The sequence below is a fragment of the Rhinoraja longicauda genome, chromosome 2 (assembly GCF_053455715.1).
Source record: "Rhinoraja longicauda isolate Sanriku21f chromosome 2, sRhiLon1.1, whole genome shotgun sequence".
Taxonomy (NCBI): Eukaryota; Metazoa; Chordata; class Chondrichthyes; order Rajiformes; family Arhynchobatidae; genus Rhinoraja; species Rhinoraja longicauda.
In genome coordinates, this window is record NC_135954.1 from 61,285,710 (window position 1) to 61,305,466 (window position 19,757).

The 19,757-nt window shown below is 40.1% G+C and overlaps 2 protein-coding genes across 8 annotated transcripts in view; one reads left to right on the forward strand and one right to left on the reverse strand.

Moving 5' to 3' along the window:
• Positions 1-11,592, forward strand: part of LOC144604955 (progressive ankylosis protein homolog B-like) — a 90,599-nt gene extending 79,007 nt beyond the window's left edge. Inside the window, exons 11-13 of one of the 2 annotated variants that reach the window (XM_078419887.1) lie at positions 1,215-1,314; positions 9,069-9,213; positions 9,328-11,592. In XM_078419887.1, coding sequence (XP_078276013.1) covers positions 1,215-1,314; positions 9,069-9,182 — 214 coding nt within the window. In that variant the 3' untranslated portion in view covers positions 9,183-9,213; positions 9,328-11,592. Of the gene's footprint in view, positions 1-1,214; positions 1,315-9,068 lie in introns of both variants that reach the window. The other variant, XM_078419877.1, reaches the window with a different exon arrangement.
• A 2,699-nt stretch (positions 11,593-14,291) lies between these two features.
• The window catches only part of LOC144604973 (ubiquitin thioesterase otulin-like), a 37,578-nt gene continuing 32,112 nt past the window's right edge, over positions 14,292-19,757 (reverse strand). For all 6 annotated transcript variants that reach the window (XM_078419971.1, XM_078419952.1, XM_078419963.1 and 3 more), the window contains one exon: positions 14,292-14,674. In XM_078419971.1, the coding sequence (XP_078276097.1) occupies positions 14,480-14,674 (195 nt within the window). In that variant the 3' untranslated portion in view covers positions 14,292-14,479. The remainder of the gene's footprint in view (positions 14,675-19,757) is intronic.

Genomic DNA, 19,757 nt, shown 5'->3' on the forward strand with positions numbered 1-19,757 from the left:
TAAGTTGGCATCTGTCCAAGTAGAAATAGACAATAGCAGGAGTAGGCCATTCGGCCCTTCGAGCCAGCACCGCCATTCAGCGTGATCATGGCTGATCATCCACAATCAGTACCCCGTTCCTACCTTCTCCCCATACCCCCTGACTCCGCTATCATTAAGAGCTCTATCTAACTCGCTTGAGAACATCCAGAGAATTGGCCTCCACTGCCGTCTGAGGCAGAGAATTCCACAGATTTACAACTCTCTGAATGAAAAAGTTTTTCCTCACCTCCAGTAAGTGCAAGAGATGATGGTGTGGCTTTGCTGTTGTCCAGTTTGGAGAGGGAATGTTTTATCTATGGCTGCATTTCCTGCTGTGGCTGACGAGGCCTATCCTTGACAGGTAAATCCTCGCACAAATTATGTGTCTCTGACCGTTGGATAAGGGAGTGTGTTGCTCTTGCCGTTGATCATTTGGCGGCGTGGGTGCCTGGCCACCAGAGTATTGAGCCATATGCTGTAGTGGAGTTTTACACCCACCTGAAGATCCTTTCTCCACTTCCCCTCGTCCTCAGCAGCCACTTCCCAGTTGTCAGTGCCTATGTTAAAATTTGTTATATCTCTTTAAATCGTATCCTTGTAGTGAAGCTTTGGTCTTCCTCTTTCCCTCTGTTCATTGGCAGCCTCCCAGTTTAGCACATTTGTGGATGCGTCCATTTTCCATCCTGTGTACATGTCCAAGACAGCAGACGGAAATGCTCCTGCTTGAGGATCGCAGGAATGCGAGGCATGTTGATTAGGGAGCGAACAGATTCATTCGTGATTTTGTCCTGCTAAGGAACTCCTGGAAGACAATGGAAATGAAAGTTATTTTGTTACCATTCTTGATGTTGTTAGTCATCCAAGCATCACTACTGTACTGTGATATGCTCAAGACGCTTTTTAGAGTTTTATAGAGAGTTTATAGGGACTTATCTTGGTCTTAATCGTGAGTTTCCTGTTCTTTCATGCTCGCTTGGTTAGCCTCCCGAAGGTGGCTGCTGCCTTTCCTATACGCAAATTGATTTCCTCATCCAGAGAGGCTATCATTCACCAACAATATTAAATATTAAATCAATTGTGTGCTTTGTGTGTTATAAACATTTTTGCACTTTGTAACAGCAATTATATTTCTGAATTGTCATCCTTGCGCAACAGTGCTAATAATTTATAGAAGTGTTTTTGTTTCTCCTCAGAGTCCATGGAGCCTCTTTAGGGGTTGGTTCACTTCTTGCTGGTTTCCTTGGAGAATCGGCTATGGTAGCAATAGCATCTTGTTATGTTTATCGTCAAGAGGTAAAAAAAAAATCTGCACAAGATTTTGTAGCTGTTTTATTTTTGACACTATGCCTGAAACTAGAATAGGCACTGATGATACAGTCTCAATACAGTTTGTGCAAAAGGCTTCAAAGGGTTCAATTTAACTATCAAATGACAAATAGATGGTATCGAAATAACTTGAATGGAACTGAGAGTCTGGAAAATAGACTGCCTATTCATTAGTGCTCATTGATTGGCCAGTGAAAGTCAACAATTTAATGGGCTAAAAGAGAACAGCCATTGCTAATTTTGTATTACCAAATTAACACCCTAACAATTCAATATCATGCATCTTCAGTTTCTTGAAACCTGAGGGACTGTCTCCTGTTTTTCATCTATCTATATTTCTCCCTGTCAATCGGATATGCCTTGTAATTGTTTATTTAAAAAGGGAAGTTGCATGAATGTAGGGAATTATAGGCCAGTAGGCCTCACATCAGTAGGGAAGCTATTGGAGGAGTTTATTCGAGACAAGAATCGCTACCATTTGAAAGAGGATAGGTTAATTAGGAACAATCAGCATGGCTTTGCAAGTGGCAGCTCATGTCTGAATAACTTGATCAAGTTTTCCGAGGAGGTAATGAATGTGATCAATGAGGGTAGGACGTGATGTTATCTACATGGCAATGTTATCTGCATAGTAAGACATTTAATAAAGTCCCCCATGGTAAGCTGATACAAAGGCTTAAGATGGACAGAATTCATGGTGACTTGGTCAAAGGGATTCAGAACTGGCATACTAATAGAAGACAGCGCGTTATGGTGGAAGGGTGTTATACTGGCTAGATGATCTGTGATCAGTGGAGCCCCAGGGATCTGTGCTGGGGTGAATGTTGTGTATCATATGTCTTCCACGTTTTCCATAAATTATATATTCTCTCCTTTTATCCTCGAGTGGTCGTACCCTTTCTCTAATTACCCTTGTTTCAAATGTATGTATAAGAAGTTTTGGGATTCTCTTTAATCCGACTAGCCAATGAAATTTCATGGCTCTTCTGACACTCTTAATGCCCTGCTTGAGTTCTTTCCTGCTTTCGATATATTCCTCAATGGTCCCCTTGTGCATATGCAATTTACATATGCTTTCTCCGCTTTTGACCAAATGTACAACCACTCCTGTCATCTGAGATTCCCTCGCCTTGCCATCTTTGGCCCTACTCCTAACTGGAACATGCTGGTCCTGAACTCTGATCAACTGGCCTTTAAATGACTCCCACTTGCCTGATGTGGACTTGCCCAATAATGGACTTGAACATGAACAGCTGGTCTGGCCCCTGGTGAATAATGCTGATTTGACAACCAAAATTTAGCAGTTTACTCCCCAATATCCAAACTTAGTCTTATTCATAACTATCTTAAAACCAATGGAGTAGGATGGAACTGCAGACACAAACGTGCAAGTGAACCTTTGCCTCACCTGAAGGCATATTGACTGACATCTATTATAAACCTACTGTCTCCCACAGCTATCTAGGCTACACTTCTTTACATCCTGCCTCCTGCAAACACTTTATCCTCTACACCCAATTTCTCCATCTATGCCACATCTGCACCCAGGATGTGTTCCATACCAGGATATCTGAGATGTCCTCATTCTTTAGGGAATGGGGGTTCACCTCTTCCATCATAGATGAGGCCCTCACGCGTATCTCCTTGATATCCCGCAGCTCTGTTCGTGCTCCCCCTCCCCGTAGTCGCAACAGAGACAGAGTCCCCCTAGTCCTCACCTTTTACCCCATCAGCCATCGCGTACAGCACATAATCCTGACATTTTCACCACCTCCAACGGGATCCCACCAAAGCCACATCTTCCTCTCTCCATCCCTTTCTGCTTTCCACAGAGACAGTTCCCTCCACAACTCCCTGGTTAACTCATTCTTTCTCACCCAAATCACCCTTCCCCAGGTACTTCCCTCTGCAACTATAGGAGATGTAACACCTGTCCCTATACCTCCTCACGCAACTCCATCCAAGGACCCTGACAATCCTTTCAGGTGAGGCAGAGGTTCATTTGCACCTTCTCCAACCTCATCTACTGTTTCCACTATTCCAGGTGTGGACGCCTACATATCAGTGAGACCAAGCGCAGGCTCAGCGATCATTTCGCTGAACACCTCCGCTCAGTCCGCCTAGATCTAAGCGATCTCCCAGTTGTTAAACATTTTAATGCCCCCTCCCATTCCTATACTGACCTTTCTGGCCTGGGTCTCACTGTCAGAATGAGGCCAAATGCAAATTGGAGGAGCAGCACCTCATATTTCACTTGGGCAACACAATCCAGCAGTATGAAGATTCTCTAACTTCAAGTAACCCTTGCTTTCCCTCTCTCTCCATCCCTCCCCCATCCTATATACTCCAACTAATTTCAGTGTCCTCCTGATTAAATATTACTGATTGTATGCCTCATTATCAGCTTCCCCTCATCTAACAATGGTCCATTCTCCATTTTCCTTGATCTACGTCCCCTTTGATCTCTTGTTTTCACACCTTACCCATCCATATCTCTGTCTCCCTCTCCCCTGACCATCTCAGTCTGAAGAAAGGTCTCAACCCGAAATGTCACCCATTCCTTTTATCCAGAGATACTGCCTGTTCCGCTGAGTTACTCCAGCATTTTGTGTCTATCTTCGGTTAAAACCAGTGGTGTTGTGAGTACCCTTCTCAAAATGCTCTGCCACTGAAATGTCAGTCACCTGGCCAGGTTCATTTCCCAATACAAGGTCCACTATGGACCAACTTTGAGTTGAACTATCCACATATTGTTTCGGGAATCTCTCGGATACACCTAACAAATTTTGCACCTTGTAATCCTTTTGTACTAAGGAAGTCTTGATCAATATCCAGGAAATTAGCCATGTTGGAAATTAGCAACTCTGTTGCTTTTAAATTTTGGCTATTAGGAGTGAACAATACTATAGCTCAGAAATAAGAGCTCTATCCATATTGCCTCAGTCGATGAGCCTTCTGAATGCAGCTGTGACATTCTTCTTAATTAGTAAGGCAATTGCTGTACCTCTTATTTCCCTCTCAATCACATCTGAAACCTAGAAATCCTTGACTATTAAGCCATCAGTCCTATCCCTTTCACCATCAGCCCCCATAATTGCCACAACATCATAGTTCATTCATTGATTCAAGCTCTATCCTCATCCGCGTTGCCCATATCAATGATTTGTCATAAACACAAAAGAGACACAAGCTGGAGGAACTCAGTGACTTGGACAGGATTCTCTGGAGAAAAGGAATAGGTAATGTGTCGGGTTGAGACCCTTCTTCAGACTGAGAGTTAGGGGAAAGGGAAATGAGAAGTATAGATGGTGATATAGAGAGATATAGAGCAAATAAATGGAAGATGTGCAAAAAAGTAATGATGATAAAGGAAACCGGCCATTGTTTGCTGTGGCCTAGGTGAGAACGAGTACAGACGAGTACTTACGGCAAGGGGGAGCAAGAGCGGAGCTGCAGGGTACTGAGGAGACATGTATGATGGCCTCCTCTTTGATGGAAGAGGGGAACCCCCGTTCCCTAAAGAATAAGGACATCTTGGATGTCCTGGTATGGAACATCTAATCTTGGGCGCAGATACGGTGTAGATGGAGGAATTGGGAGTGGGAGATAGAGTCTGCAGGAAGCAGGGCGGGAAGAAGTGTTGTCTAGATAGTTGTGAGAGTCATTAGGTTTATAATAGATGTCAGTCTATATTCTATCTCCAGCGATGGAGAAGGTGAGATCAAGAAAGTGAAAGTGTTGGAGATGGTCCAAGTGAATTTCAGTGCTGGATGGAAATAATCGGTGAAGTTAATGAAGTCCATGAGTTCTGCGTGGGTGCAGGAGGTAGCATCGATGTAGTCGACAATTTAATGGAAATAGAGTTCGGGGATAGGGCCAATGTATGCCTGGAACAGGGTTTTGCTCAATGTATCCTACAAGGAGGCAGGCATAGCTGGGGCCCGTGCAAGTGCCCATAGCTATGCCTTTGATTTGGAGGAAGACGAAGGAGAAGTTGTTAAGAGTGAGGACCAGCTCCGTTTGGCAGATGAGAGTGTGAGTAGAAGGAAATTGACCGGTTCTGCCATCAAGGAAGAAATAGAGGGCGTTAAGGCTTTCGGTGGGGGATGAAGGTGCAGAGTGACTGAACGTCCACAGTAAAAAATGAGGGGGTGGCAGATCGGGAAAACGGAAGTCATTGAAGAGACAAAGGGCGAGTGAGGTACCTTAGACATAGATCGGGGGAGATTGGATGAGGGGGGATAGGATGGAGTCACGGGACATGGAAATGATTTCAGTGGGACAGGACCAGGCAGAAACAATGGGTCTGCAGGAGCAGTTGTGTTTATGGATTTTGGAGAGAAGATAAAACCAGGCCATGCTGGTCTGGGGACGATAAGGTTGGAGGATGTGGAGGGCAGACAGTCGGAAGTGATAACATCAGAAATGGTCTGTTCTGCCCATAGTTCAGCCCAGCACTCTCACCTTGTTTATTATCCTGTTCCTGCATATCCTTCCTTTCAGACTCAGTTGTCATAACCTTTCTTATCCCACATCGATCCCTCCATACCCTGACCTGCTGCTCTGGTTCCCACCGCTCTGTCATTCTAAATACTCCCGAGTAGAACTAGCAATTGCAAGCTGAATGGAGATCAAACGCATTCAAAGAATTATCCACTCAGGGATTGAGAGCGTCATGGAGATTAACATCTTGCCTTTCATGCACAAGTTCAACCCAATTGCAAGTCTAACTCTTGCCCTTCAGATTGACATTGACCGACATTATTATCCCCAATCAGAAGTGTATGCATTACCTGCATTGAAGCTTGACTTCTCTAATACAATTACAAGACTGATCCTCACACCAACCAGCTTTGGTGTCCAGTAGAGGGCCATACATACTCCACTGGCTGAAGAGTCCAACCCTCCCCAGTCCCACCTAAATCCCAACTGTTCAGTGTCCTCTTCCATTATGGAAGCCTGATTCCTTCAACAGAATTACAATATTCCCCTCACCTTGATCATGAGTCCCTCATAGACTCAATGGAAAGTAAATCCTCAGTCTGTGTGACACCCTACTCTCACTTGCCCTTAATAACCCCATCACTGCTGAGGCCTGTATTTCAACCCTGATCACAGACCCAGTCCTGACCCTCCTCAGCTGATTGCAAAGTTGATCCTTGTCCTCCCAAACTAATCATGAACATGACTTTAATTTTACCAGAAATGAATCATTGTCTCTGTATCTTCCCCTTCCCCCACCTCCAATAGAGACACACCTTTTTCCTAACCCGACTGCAAGTCTGAACCTTGCCCTCAGCGAGGTTCAAGAGACTACCAGTCGCACCCAACCAATGGAGAGTCGATCTTCACTATTAGCCTGAAAAAACAACCTTTTGTACTCAACGTATGAACTCAACTATCAATCTAATCTAAGTTGCAAGACTGACTTTCAACACCATAGCAAGTGTGAGCTAACTCTTGCATCCCCAAGCGCAAGCCTGATTCTCACCTCCCCAACCCATTTCAGTGCCTACCTCCTGACCCCAGTCAAATTGCAAGACAGATTCTTGCATTCCATTGTAGACACCAACATGCACATCACCTCCTCCCTGAGAAAACATTCTGCATATACCCTTTAAAAAAAATTGTTGGGCAATAGATCATGGAAAGCCAAAATCTGGCCAACGCAAAAAAAAAACAATAGATTGTCCAGTAGAGGCATGGTTCAATGCAACTGTTGCTTCCTGTACCATGGAGAGCAGCACACGGGTTCATGCAGTCTGTTTAAAGTGGAGATTTTCTGATCTTCAGTGTATCAGTATATCTTTGCTGCCCTGTATCATGGAACAGGATGGAATGAGAGGCACCAAGAAATCATTTTTTTCTGACCAATACAACAGATTGACCGTAGAGTTGTGAAAGTTAAATAGTGCAAAAAACATTGTATCAAAAAATAAAACAATATAATCTCACATATTTTCTGACTGAAAAAAATAAAGGTGTAGGCAGAAGCCAAAGCTTATTATGCCTACCCTTAATACTTAACAAAATATAATTTAAAAATAAAACACAACATCATAGGTCAGAAGCAGATAAACAAAACATAGAAAGAAACACAAATATAGTCAAGAACCATCATTTCTATCATGTCAATCATTTCTCAGTGCTGATCACATATTTTGTATCTTTAAAATATAATATTTTTGAACATTTTCTTGAACTTACACATATTAATACACTATTGTAATTCATTCGTGCAACTATTCCATAAATTGACACCTTTAACAGTCACACATCTATTTTTCACATTTGTTCTTACCCTCATTTTTTCAAATATATAATTACCGCTGAGTGGATACCTGCTCCCCCTCACTGAAAACAAACGTTGGATACAGTCGGGAAGTGTTCTTTCTTTTGCTCTAAACATTATTTGTAGTTTTAAAGTCTACTAGGTCCATAAATTTTAGGGCATATGATTTCATAATGGGTTGGTTGGATCATTATAATCAGCCTTATTGACAATTCTTATAGCTCTTTTTTGCAATATAAAGATTGAATTAGTGCTAGTTTTGTAGGTGTTTCCCCATACTTCTACAGTATGTAATATATGGAATAATGAGTGAGCAATATAACGTAAATAGTGAATTTTGATTCAAGATGGCCTTAGTTTTGTGCAGTATTGCAATGGATTTATTCACAAAATGCTGGAGTAACTCAGCAGGTCAGGCAACATCTCGGGAGAGCAGGAATGGGTGACGTTTCGGGTCGAGACCCTTCTTCAGACTCAAAGGATTTAGACAGTTTTGATTTGATATGTTTTATGTGAGGTTTCCAACAGAGTTTATGATCTCTTATCACTCCCAAGAATGTATTTTCATACACTCTTTCAATTTGTACATCATTAATCATAAGTGTTACCTCCAAATTTATTTTTCGATTTCCAAACACAATAAATTTTGTTTTACTTAGATTTAATGACAATTTATTAGTATTAAACCACTTCTTTAGGGTTTCCAATTCCCCTTTAACTGTGTCCAAAAGTTGCTTCATGTTTTTCCCTGAACAAAATTAATTTGTGTCATCCGCAAATATAACTAAATGTAACAATTTTGACACCATACAAATATCATTTATATAGAGTATAACGAGTTTTGGGCCCAGCCCCGAGCCTTGCGGAACCCCACAGGTAACATTCATAAGTTCTGAATCAAAATTATTTACTTGAACATACTGATATCTGTTTTCAAGGTAGCTTCTTAACCAGGAGTATGTTACTCCTTTAATACCATATCTTTCCAGCTTATTCATCAGTAAACCATAATCTATGGTATCAAACGCTTTTTTGAGATCTATAAATACTTCCACAGTATATTCTTTATTATCAATTGCAGTTGAAATATTCTCTACTAGTTCCATTAGCGCAAGTGAGGTAGACCTTTTAGCTTGAAATCCATACTGGTCATCACTTAGTATGTTATATTTATCAATAAAGATTTCAAGTCTTTGTACAAATAATTTTCCTAATATTTTTAAGGATTGAGGAAGCAGAGATATCGGCCTGTAATTTGAAAATAAATGTCTGTCTCCATTCTTGTAGTCAGGAATGACTTTCGCTATTTTCATTTTGTTGGGAAATGTGCCTGTGAGGAAGGGTTGATTACATATATGTGTCAATGTATTGTTGGATTGTTCAATGGTTGAGATGTAGACTGTAATGCTAAAATTGTGTTGTCACACAGAAAAAGAAAAGAACACTGGATACAGCAGCAGTTGAAGGGGAAGACTCTGCAATGAATTATGATGTTGTCCCTGAAGAAATGTCTGAGGTTGTGGAATTGGATGATGATGAGTGAGCTGGATTTACACACTGCGGCAATCACTCTGGTACTACATTATGCCCTCCATTTCTTCTCCCTCTTCCATTTTATTTTTCTAGAAGTGTCTATTGCCAAAGACAACTTCTAATTGTACTGCTGTATTATTTGCACTATTGGACAGGTGCAGGCAAGGAAGGATCTCCAAATGTACAGTGCTGTTCCATTTCTGCTATTACATGGAGGAAGAAAAACTTCAAAATAAAACATCCAGAAAGTCTTCCACCTTTAGCTTGGCTGACACCTTTCCTCTCATGATATTAGCAACACATGTGCAACCAAAGCATCTTTCATTTTTCTACTGTTGGCTCTCTTGCCGTTCTGTTTTCCATAAATATTTGAAATGCAAAGGGTGTATATTTGGGAATTTAACTTTATTTAATTGCTTAAGTATTATTTCTTTCAAATGTTTGTTTGCAATTAGATTTCTAGCGACCTGTGTGATTTATTGCCATAATGTTGCTGCTCAAGGTGGAGCTCAAGGCACCAAAATCACAAAGTACACAATTTAGAAAAAGTTTAAAACATATCAAGATTATTTTTTTAATACCAAAAAGAGTTTGATAACAGAATTTGAGCATAATAATGTGCGTGGGATGGTGATGCAAGTAAAATGCTAAATATAGAGAAATTAATACTAAAACAGACATTACTTGAATTTCATAAACTCGTGATATTAAAAAGGTACGAGGTCAATACTTGAAAAATATATATTTTAAAGTGGTGTGAAATTTGACATCAAAGTACACAAGTTTGTTACTCACACTATAAAATATGTGAACTGATTCAAAGCATTGTATATTGTAAAGAGGGAATCATTAATTCATTACAGCTTATTAGATCAGAGGTTTACATGTTGAAAAATAGCTATTTCTTATAATCATTCATAGCAAGTACGTTGCAACTGAGTGCTTGGTCGGGTTCTCTGGAAGAGTGTCACCAGCACTGATCATAATGTGCAAATACCTTTTCACTGTTTAAGTGGCATTTCATTTTCTGCATGTACATTAGAAGTTAAAGGAACCTGGATTTAAATATACTCATCAGTATACTAATTTGATAAGCCATTTGAAAAGTCATTAAATTTCTTCAGATAATCGACCTTTGTTCTAAATCAAAGTTCATTCTGCCGGACATTATTTTAATCCAATTGTTACTATACTTCAATTGCTTCAGTGAAAAATATAACAAAAGGTTATAAGGATGAAAATCGTTTATTGTTAAGGCCCATTGAACAAGTGACAACCTTTATTTTATCTTTGAAAGGGAAATTTCTTTGAGAGCCATAATGGCTGGCTCTCAGGGACAAGGTTAACAGAGTAATGCACTATTAGGACAGAAGAGAGGAGCTTTGCTTTTTATTTAACACTCCAGCACATGGCCACAAAGCGCCCTATGATGTGATTGGGTGTGGAAATTCCAAAATTTCAGCAGATTTGCTTAAGGAGAAAAAGAAATCACAGCCACCCGTTAGTAAATCAATGTGTTTTGTGAGTGTGTGCAATAGGCACTTGCAGGCAAAATCTGTGGTAATACCCAAAATATTTGGTAAGCAGTTCACCCATTACTGAAAGGCATAAAATGGCTTCACAGGAGCAGTGTTTTTTTAGTCAGGGAAGTGAAAGCCTATTTTTTTTTTTAATCAGTGCATCATGTGATCATTGCTATACTGAGTGTTTCAAACACTTATGGTCACATATTCTTCTATTTAACTTGAAGAAGAGGCCCCTGACAATATTCATTGAAATTATCTTGACGTGATTCTCAGTATTATTGTTACTAAATTGTTAGATGCAATTTTGTGTAAAAAATATGAATGTTGTGTAAATGAGTGAAAACCTGTTCTCTTTAATAGCCAACCTAGTTCTACAACATTGCTTTAAATCTCTTCAAGCAGTGAAACGTTTCAGTCTTCACTAATTTAAGGTACCACCATGCCCCATTTAGCATACAAGTGTAATTTTAATATACCAAATATATTATTTCCTTCTATATATTATGTATATTTTCCACAGTATTAATCTGATTTGAATCCATTATTTTGGGTTGATGATCTTGTACTTTTCAGTTGGCTATTCAATTAATTTTTTTTTTAATGTTGATCACTTTTACGTCGGGCCATATGAAACAGTTTGATGTTTTATAAAATAAGATTAGAGATTTAAATTTCAGTTACCCTCAGCAGCAGAATAGGGCAAATGGGATAAGGCAATAAAAACACACAACATAACTAGGTCATCACATACATTGCTCAACTTGGAGAATTTCCCCAACAATATGTTAATTATTTGGGAAATAAACAGTAAGGAGCGACACCTATAATGAAGAGATTTTTCCCCTATGTAAGTAGATCAATTCAAAGTGATTATTAAAATGATTAATGTCATAATATTGATTCAGTACAGTTATTTACACAATTAACAGCACCACATGCAAAAATGGCAATTGCTTCAACTCTTTGTTCTGTTCAACAAGATTATAACAGCATTAACCTTAGCCAATGATTAACTGCATGGAAAGTTTTCCTATTCTTTTCTCTGAGGACTTTCTGCAGCCCTTTTCCAGCAGATAATTTAATACAAATTGTAGTGATAACTTTAAACTCAAAATACAGATTACAATATGCTGAATACAATTTTTCTGTGTTATCTCCAGTCTTTACAAATTGACTGCACCATTTATTTTTCACTTTTTCATCTCCTGATAACTAAACAGCAACTAAATTTAACCAGTATATTCACAGCAATGTATTAATAATATTGATATCTAGTCTGTGAAAAGATGCATGTAATTTTATGTTTAAGGTTAGAGAAATATCAGTCGATTTTTTTTCACCTGAAGTGTCCAATAACTAATCAATATATTTTATTTTACTGAAAGCTACCACCTTTCATATATTTAGCTGGTTATCAATGCCTTCTCAGGGTACACACTATCGTTTGAGCAATATGTTGCAGTGTTGCCATTGCTTCTTTCCTAACCGTATCTTCATGTTTTGACTAACTTGCTCAGACAAATCAGACAGCAGTAAATCCAACATAAAGCCTCTGTTAAAATAATGCCCATGAAGGGATACACAATCTGTTTTTAGACATTTCAGCCAAGATCTCACCCATTCACTTAAGTTGATACTTTTTGAATCAACTGACTTAAATACCTTTTAAAAGGTCTCAGAAGCTCACACCATGGGTCAAAAGATAAAGTCAAGAATTGCACAGACAAATGTGTTTTAAGTTAGGCATTACCAAAAATGTCTTTGGATGCAATAATCCTGTAAATGGATTTCACATATCAGGCATGCCACATCAATCCAAACCATTTTCTCAAGTTTCTCGGGTAAGGTTTGCTGTTAGAAAATAATGCTGTATTTCGTCAAAAACATCAAAAGCAATTCAATGTAAGAAAATAGCCTTGACCAATGGTATTCAGCAACTTATAGAGTCAGAGTGATAGTGTGGAAACAGGCCCTTTGGCCCAGCTTGCCCACACCGACCAACATGTCCCAGTTACACTAGTCCCACCTGCCTGATTTTGGTCCCTATTCCTCCAAACCTGTACCTATCTGTTTCTTAAATGTTGGGATAGTTCCTGACTCAACTACCTCCTCTGGCAGTTTGTTTCATACACTCACCACCCTTTGTGTGAAGAAGTTACCCCTCGGGAGATAGGCACATCCAAACTGCTCATCATCTTCTGCACTTTGCCAGCAACGTGCTCCTCATCTCTCGGCGCACCCTAATCAAAATCCTCATCCATGCCTGGAGGGAATGAATGCGCAGAATGGCCTATCCCAGAGCAAGTCCCAGCACCAGTTTCTCAATGCCTCAAGCAGGACTGCGGCTGTCTGCACTTTTGAGTACTTCCCCGCGATGCACCCCACTCCAAACCTATTTGCTCAGCTCTCACAGTGCCCGTCTCTAAGGATGTTCACTGTCGTGTCAGAAACAATGACGCACTCTTCATCGTCATTTTCCTTCTTTTACTCCACTCTTCCCTCCTGCATCTTTGGTTCTTCATTTTGTGGCAAGGACAAAAATAAGTCTTTGAAGCCTGGGAAAGCAAACCAGAAGAGAACTGTAGGCAATAGGCTGCTCCTAGAACATACTTTAAAGTGATGAAATGTGTCATTACCAGCTTGCACGGTAATAACATATGTGGTTGATCGATACAGTACCAATCACAATGAAACATGCTGAAGAGTACACTTGGAAGATTTCACACAACTTTGATTCCTAATAAACGGAACCTTCTTACTCCTTGCTGTTTTAGCCTAAATTGAAACGAAAAACATCTAATACCTTTTCATTATTCACATTTCAGGGCTTTACCTGTGTAGATTGCTGGAACTAAATATGGATAGAGGGATATGATTGGGAGGTCAAGGTGCACGTATCAATCTTTACAAACGTAGGAAAAACGAAGGTTTACTGGTCTGTGACTCACCTTGATTGATACACCTTGACAGGCTATGAAAGCTCTGGCAACATAGCTCCACTTCTTTGAGGCCATTCTTGTGAAGGCCTTGTGTCTTCAGCACCCCCAGGATATCAGACCTTGCTCCTGGCATTTATCTCCCTTGTGTGTCTTTAATTTCCCTTTCTGTAAATCTAGGTTCTTTCTCCCTGTCGCCCCTTGCAGCCTCTTCCATGGCAGTCGGTGCTTCTCATTGAGATCGGGCCACCATACCTTTAAGGAATGACACCCACCTGACTCCTGCACAGCAAAGAAGCCGCGGGCACATTTGGAATGGATCCCCTCAAAGGTAGTGGCATTGTCTTTCAGTGCTTCTCTGGATGGAAAAGCTATGCAATCCTGATGGACTTTTGTTTTGGCCCCACCAAAAAATCATGAAATTGAAAGAGCAATGATATTTTAGCATACCAAAAAGGTGAAATATAACTTTGAGGCAGAATGCCAAGTCCCTCAGTCAATAAAGTTCTCAAAAGTTTGGAAATTAAATCATTACACATCTCAACACTTACATGTATAATAAATTTTATAAATTTATAACATTTCCAAGTATTATTTATGAAGGCAGTTTCCGTGTACAAAGGAACAATCTTACAAAGTATTAATAGAACACCAAAATTAGTCTGGAACAGCAGATTTATTCTTCTTGCCTCTGTATTATACACTCAACCTTTTATTTTAACCTGAACAGTTCTTAAGATTCAAGTCATGCATCTTCAGCTGCAACTCTTTTCCATAAAACCCCAATTGGATTTTGTAAATTCCAGATATGTATTGCCAATTACACCCATCCCATCAAATCCACCTTATAAAATAGTCACTTGGTCGTCTTTCATTGGTACATTATAATGCCTGTCATCCTCTGTTACTAGGGTAACCATTGGCCAATCATCCTTGTGATTATCAGGATAATAGGTGATAAACTCGTCAGTTCCAAATTTGTAGAGCCTGAATACTCGGATAGTCACTTGCAAGGAGTATCCCAGAAGAAACATTTCCACCTGTTATGTTTGAGAAAAAAGGGAATATATCAGTTTGATAACAGTTATTGCACATAATTTCTATTGGTGCAGAAAGGGTAACTATCAATGAATACAACAATTCTTGAACTGCTAAGTTCTTCCCATGAAGCTATTGCCAGTGCTATAGAGCAGGAGTTTCCAGAATTTAGACTCACTAATAACGAACGACCAATGATATATTTCCAAATCGGAATAGTATCTAACTTGGGAGTAGAACATGCATGTGGTGTTCCTTTATGCCTGCTGTCCCTGTCCTTCTTGATGATGTATCCTTGGCAATAACTGGTTCTTTTTGTCGATGATACATATTGCAGCTACTGTTCACTGGTGGCAGAAAGAATGAAAGCATAGGATAGTTTATGGGCTTGCCGCTCAAGTCGCTGTTTAATACCAAATGGTGTTAAGGTTCTTGAGAATTGTTGTCACATCCAGGAAGTGGAGAGAATTCCATCACATTCATGATTTATGTATTGTGAATGTTGGAAAGCTCTCACTCACCACAGGATATCTCCTGCCTCTGGACTGTTCTTAGAGCCATGGTATTTATTTAGTTGGGCCACTGGAGTTTCTAGCCAATGGTAACCCCCAGGATATTGATATTGGTGAAATCAACATTGGTAAAGTCATTGAATGCCAGGCTAGGTGGTTAGATTCTCATTTGTGGCCTTGACTCACATTATGTGAATGGATCTTGCTGCATGCAAGCACAAGAATATAAAAAGTGGGAACAGGTCATGCTGCCCTTTGAGCATATCCTGCCGTCCCATCAGGATCATGTATCCAGCACTATCCCCACATCCTTCCATTGTCTTAATGCCCAGAAATCTATTGCCCACTGATATGAATGAACATAGTTGCTGAACTTCCACTGCTGTCCAAGTTAAAGAATTACAAAAATTATATACCATCCAAATGAAGAAATTTCACATCCTTTCCATCTTGAATTGATTGACTATCCCTTATTCTCAGTCTGTGCCATTGCTTCTGGATACATCAGCAAGAGGAAAAAATCTCCCTGTACCTTGTCTGTCAGGCCCTTTAAGATTTTGGTAAATTTTGATGAGATCTCCTCTCATCCTTCTAAACACTAGAAGCTAAATCAATCTCTCTTCATAGTACAACCCCACCTTTTTGGAACCAGTCTACTGAATCTTTGTTTCAATCCTTTCTACATCCTTTCTTGGGCAATAGGACCAAAACTGTACACATTACCCAGGTGTTTTCTCAAAGATTTTTGGCAATTTCATTAAGACTTCAAAGTGCTGGAGGAACTCAGCGGGTCAGATAGCATCTATGGAGGGAAATGGACAGAATGTTTTGGGTCAGGATACTTCTTCAGTCAGGTGGAGTGAGAAACCTCGTACAAAGGGTGTGCAAAGCCTGGCAGGTGACGTGGATACAGGTGCAGAAGGGTGGAGATAGTGACAAAGATTCAAGATGAAAAGGAGAAACCGTGTCAGATAAGAAAGGAAGATAAGTGAAATGTAAATCTGGAGGGAGGGATATAGGCAAAAGGGTACCTATTCCATTTCACTTTTAGTCTTTGTCATCATTTCCACCCATCTGTAAATTGCTCCTTGTATCCATGTCACCTATCACTTGTCACACTTACCTTGCTTTTTCAGCTTTCTCTTCTCTATTCCATCTGTCTGAAGAAGAGTCCTAACAAACTCCTGATAATTATTTTTTACCAGTAACAGAATTTAAAACAGCAAAATGATTGCCTTGAACAATTAAGCATGTCGTCAAAATTTTTTACAAGCCTGTGAATGTTGTTCAACAACCAGTTAAATTCTGAAAAGGAATGAACATTTGCCCTTTGCAGAAAGCAAGTGATGATATTAATTTCTGAGGTTACAATGGCCATTTCAGAAACTTGCTACAAATTGCAATACTGCCATCTGGTGTGGGCAACCTGTTCCTGATGAAAATACTGGTTCTTTCACTAGATGGCTCACTGAAGTAGTACCAGCAGATAAATGGTGTGACATTTGTCTACTTATTGCTCAATTCTGCACGGCTGTTCATTAGGCAAGTGGTGAATGTGTAAAGGAACATTTGGTCAAAGCCTCAAGATTAGCAAGCTTTCTACTGCAGCCAGAAAATTCAGCCAGTTGGCAGAATGTGTAAATGCATCTCTTCTCTCATCACGACCAAATTATCCTTTATTATTTACATAACCTAAAATGTTAACTTTTTACACTGGGCAATGAAACAATTTTGCAATCATAAAATTGGTGGATGAGAATAAAATTTTAACCATTCAGAAAGACAGAGTCTCAATGGATTAAATTTCCTGGGCTTTGCTGGCAACCTCGAAGGAATGATTGGAGCTGTGGTATGATTGAATGATTGAAGCAGATATGGCATATCTGCTCAGTCCTTGCTGACAAATTCACCAGACTATGCTCCCTTTGATCCAAGAGTGGTGATCCTATTTGATCCCATACCTGGGCAGCAAGATCATTAAAAGGGGAATTTCAAATTTGGGCAATTTTCATTTGTTTTGTGGGGAATGAATAATGGCAAATTTTAGATACCATAGGTGCAATTGTGTGACCATGGGATATTCGATTCTTCATGTTCCATATATACATCAGCTGATGCTTTAAAACTTTTTCAGCCCCACAAAACAATATGAAAATATCCCACTGGATTCCACTATAACAAGCTGCTCCCTATCACATAGGTGATTAAGTTCATCAAGAGATGATGCATTTTGGAGAATCAAATTGAAGGACTGGTGCCGTGAAAGGATGATGGATGGTAGACACATGGAACTGTTGTTACTGGTTTGCAATAAAAAGACACAAAGTGCTAGAGTACCTCAGCAGGTCAAGCAGCATCTTTGGAGAACATGGATAGCTGACGTCTCGGGTCAGAATCTGAAATGTCACTTATCCATATTCACCAGAGATACTGCTTGACCTGCTGAGATACTCCATCACTGTGCGCCTTTTTTGTTAACGATGGACAGTGGGTACAGGCTCACAAAACATTAAAGGAAGCAAACTTAATGCTAGCATTTATTTCAAGAGGGCTTGTATACAAAAACATGGATGTAATGCTGAGGTTCTATAAGGTGCTGGTAAGGTCGCATTTGGAATATTGTGAGCAATTTTGGGCACCATATCTGAGGAAGGATGTGCTGGCTCTGGAGAGGGTCCAGAGGAGGTTTACAAGAATGATCCCAGGAATGTGTAGGTTAACCTATGATGAGCGTTTGTCGGCACTGGGCCTGTACTTGCTGGAGTTTAGAAGAATGAGGGGGGGACCTCATTGAAACACAGAATAGTGAAAGGCTTGGGTAGAGTGGATGTGGAGAGGATGTTTCCACTAGTCTAGGACTAGAGGTCATAGCCCCAGAATTAAAGGACATTCTTTTAGGAAGATCAGGAGACATTTCTGAGAGGGTGGTGAATCTATGGAATTCTTTGCCACAGAAGGCTGTGGAGGCCAAGTCAGTGGATATTTTTAAGGCAGAGATAGATAGATTCTTGATTAGTACAGGTGTCAGAGGTTATGGAGAGAAGGCAGGAGAATGAGGTTAGGAGGGAGAGATAGATTAGACTTGATGGGCCGAATGGCCAAATTCTACTATCACTTATGATCTTAGTAATCCTTCAGTTTGGCAATAAATAAAAGAAAATCATTTTTGATCTTTAGACCTGTCAGAATTTCGTGGGTGGCATTGACCTCCAAATGGCAAGAAAACAATTCACAAAAGATGAGATGAAGGTTAGCAACTTCTTTATTTTATGTGGATCTCTAGGAACAAATGATGAACCTTCTGGACACTGCTTTAGTTTAGAGATACAGTGTGGAAACAAGCCCTTCAGATCCATTCAGAGTCTGCGCTGACCAGCGATCCCCGTACACTAGCACTGCCTTACACACTAGGGACAATTTGCATATTTTACCAAAGCCAATTAACCTACAAACCCGTGTGTCTTTGGACTGTGGGAGGAAACCGGAGCAACCGAGGAAAACCCATGTAGTCATGGGGAGAACATATAAACTGTACATCTGCAGTCAGGATCAAAGCCGGGTTTCTGGCACTATAAGGTAATAACTCTATTGCTGCATGCACTATGAGCCGTGGGGGGGACTCTGATTTTCTAGTCAGAGATTAAGGGGAGTGGGAAGGAAAGTGGAGGCAAGGCAAACATCGATCATATCAGCCATGATCTTACTGATGGAAAAATAGGTTTGAACGGCCAAAAGGCCAATTCTCCATTCTATTCCTTGTGCCCGAATGTGAATAATCTTGAAAGAATCCTGCCTAACATGATGGCAGCAGCTAATGACCAGTCACTGCCCTGTGAGCAAAGGCATAGCTGCTGGAAAGTGACTGCACAATAACAACTCATTATTTAGTAGTCTTTCATTTCCACAAGTTCTATTTGCTGACCAAAATCAACTTTAATCTGCATGGAGCTTACACCGCCCTCCATAATGTTTGGGACAAAGACCCATCATTTATTTATTTGCCTCTGTACTCCACAATTTGAGATTTGTAATAGAAAAAAATCACATGTGGTTATTAAAGTGCACATTGTCAGATTTTATTAAAGGCCATTTTTATACATTTTGGTTTCACCATGTAGAAATTACAGGAGTATTTATACATAGCCCCCCCATTTCAGAGCACCACAATGTTGCACAGGTGTTTGTAATTACTCAGGTGTGCTTAATTGCCTCCTTACTGCAGGTATAAGAGAGCTCTCAGCACCTCAAACTTCCTCCAGTCTTTCCATCACCTTTGGAAACTTTTATTGCTGTTTATCAACACGAGGACCAAAGTTGTGCCAATGAAAGTCAAGAAGCCATTATAAGACTGAGAAACAAGAATAAAACTGTTAGAGACATCAGCCAAACCTTAGGCTTACCAAAATCAACTGTTTGGAACATCATTAAGAAGAAAGAGAGCACTGGTGAGCTTACTAATCGCAAAGGGACTGGCAGGCCAAGGAAGACCTCCACAGCTGATGACTGAAGGATTCTCTCTATAATAAAGAAAAATCTTCAAACACTCTTCAGGAGTCAGGTGTGGATTTGTCAA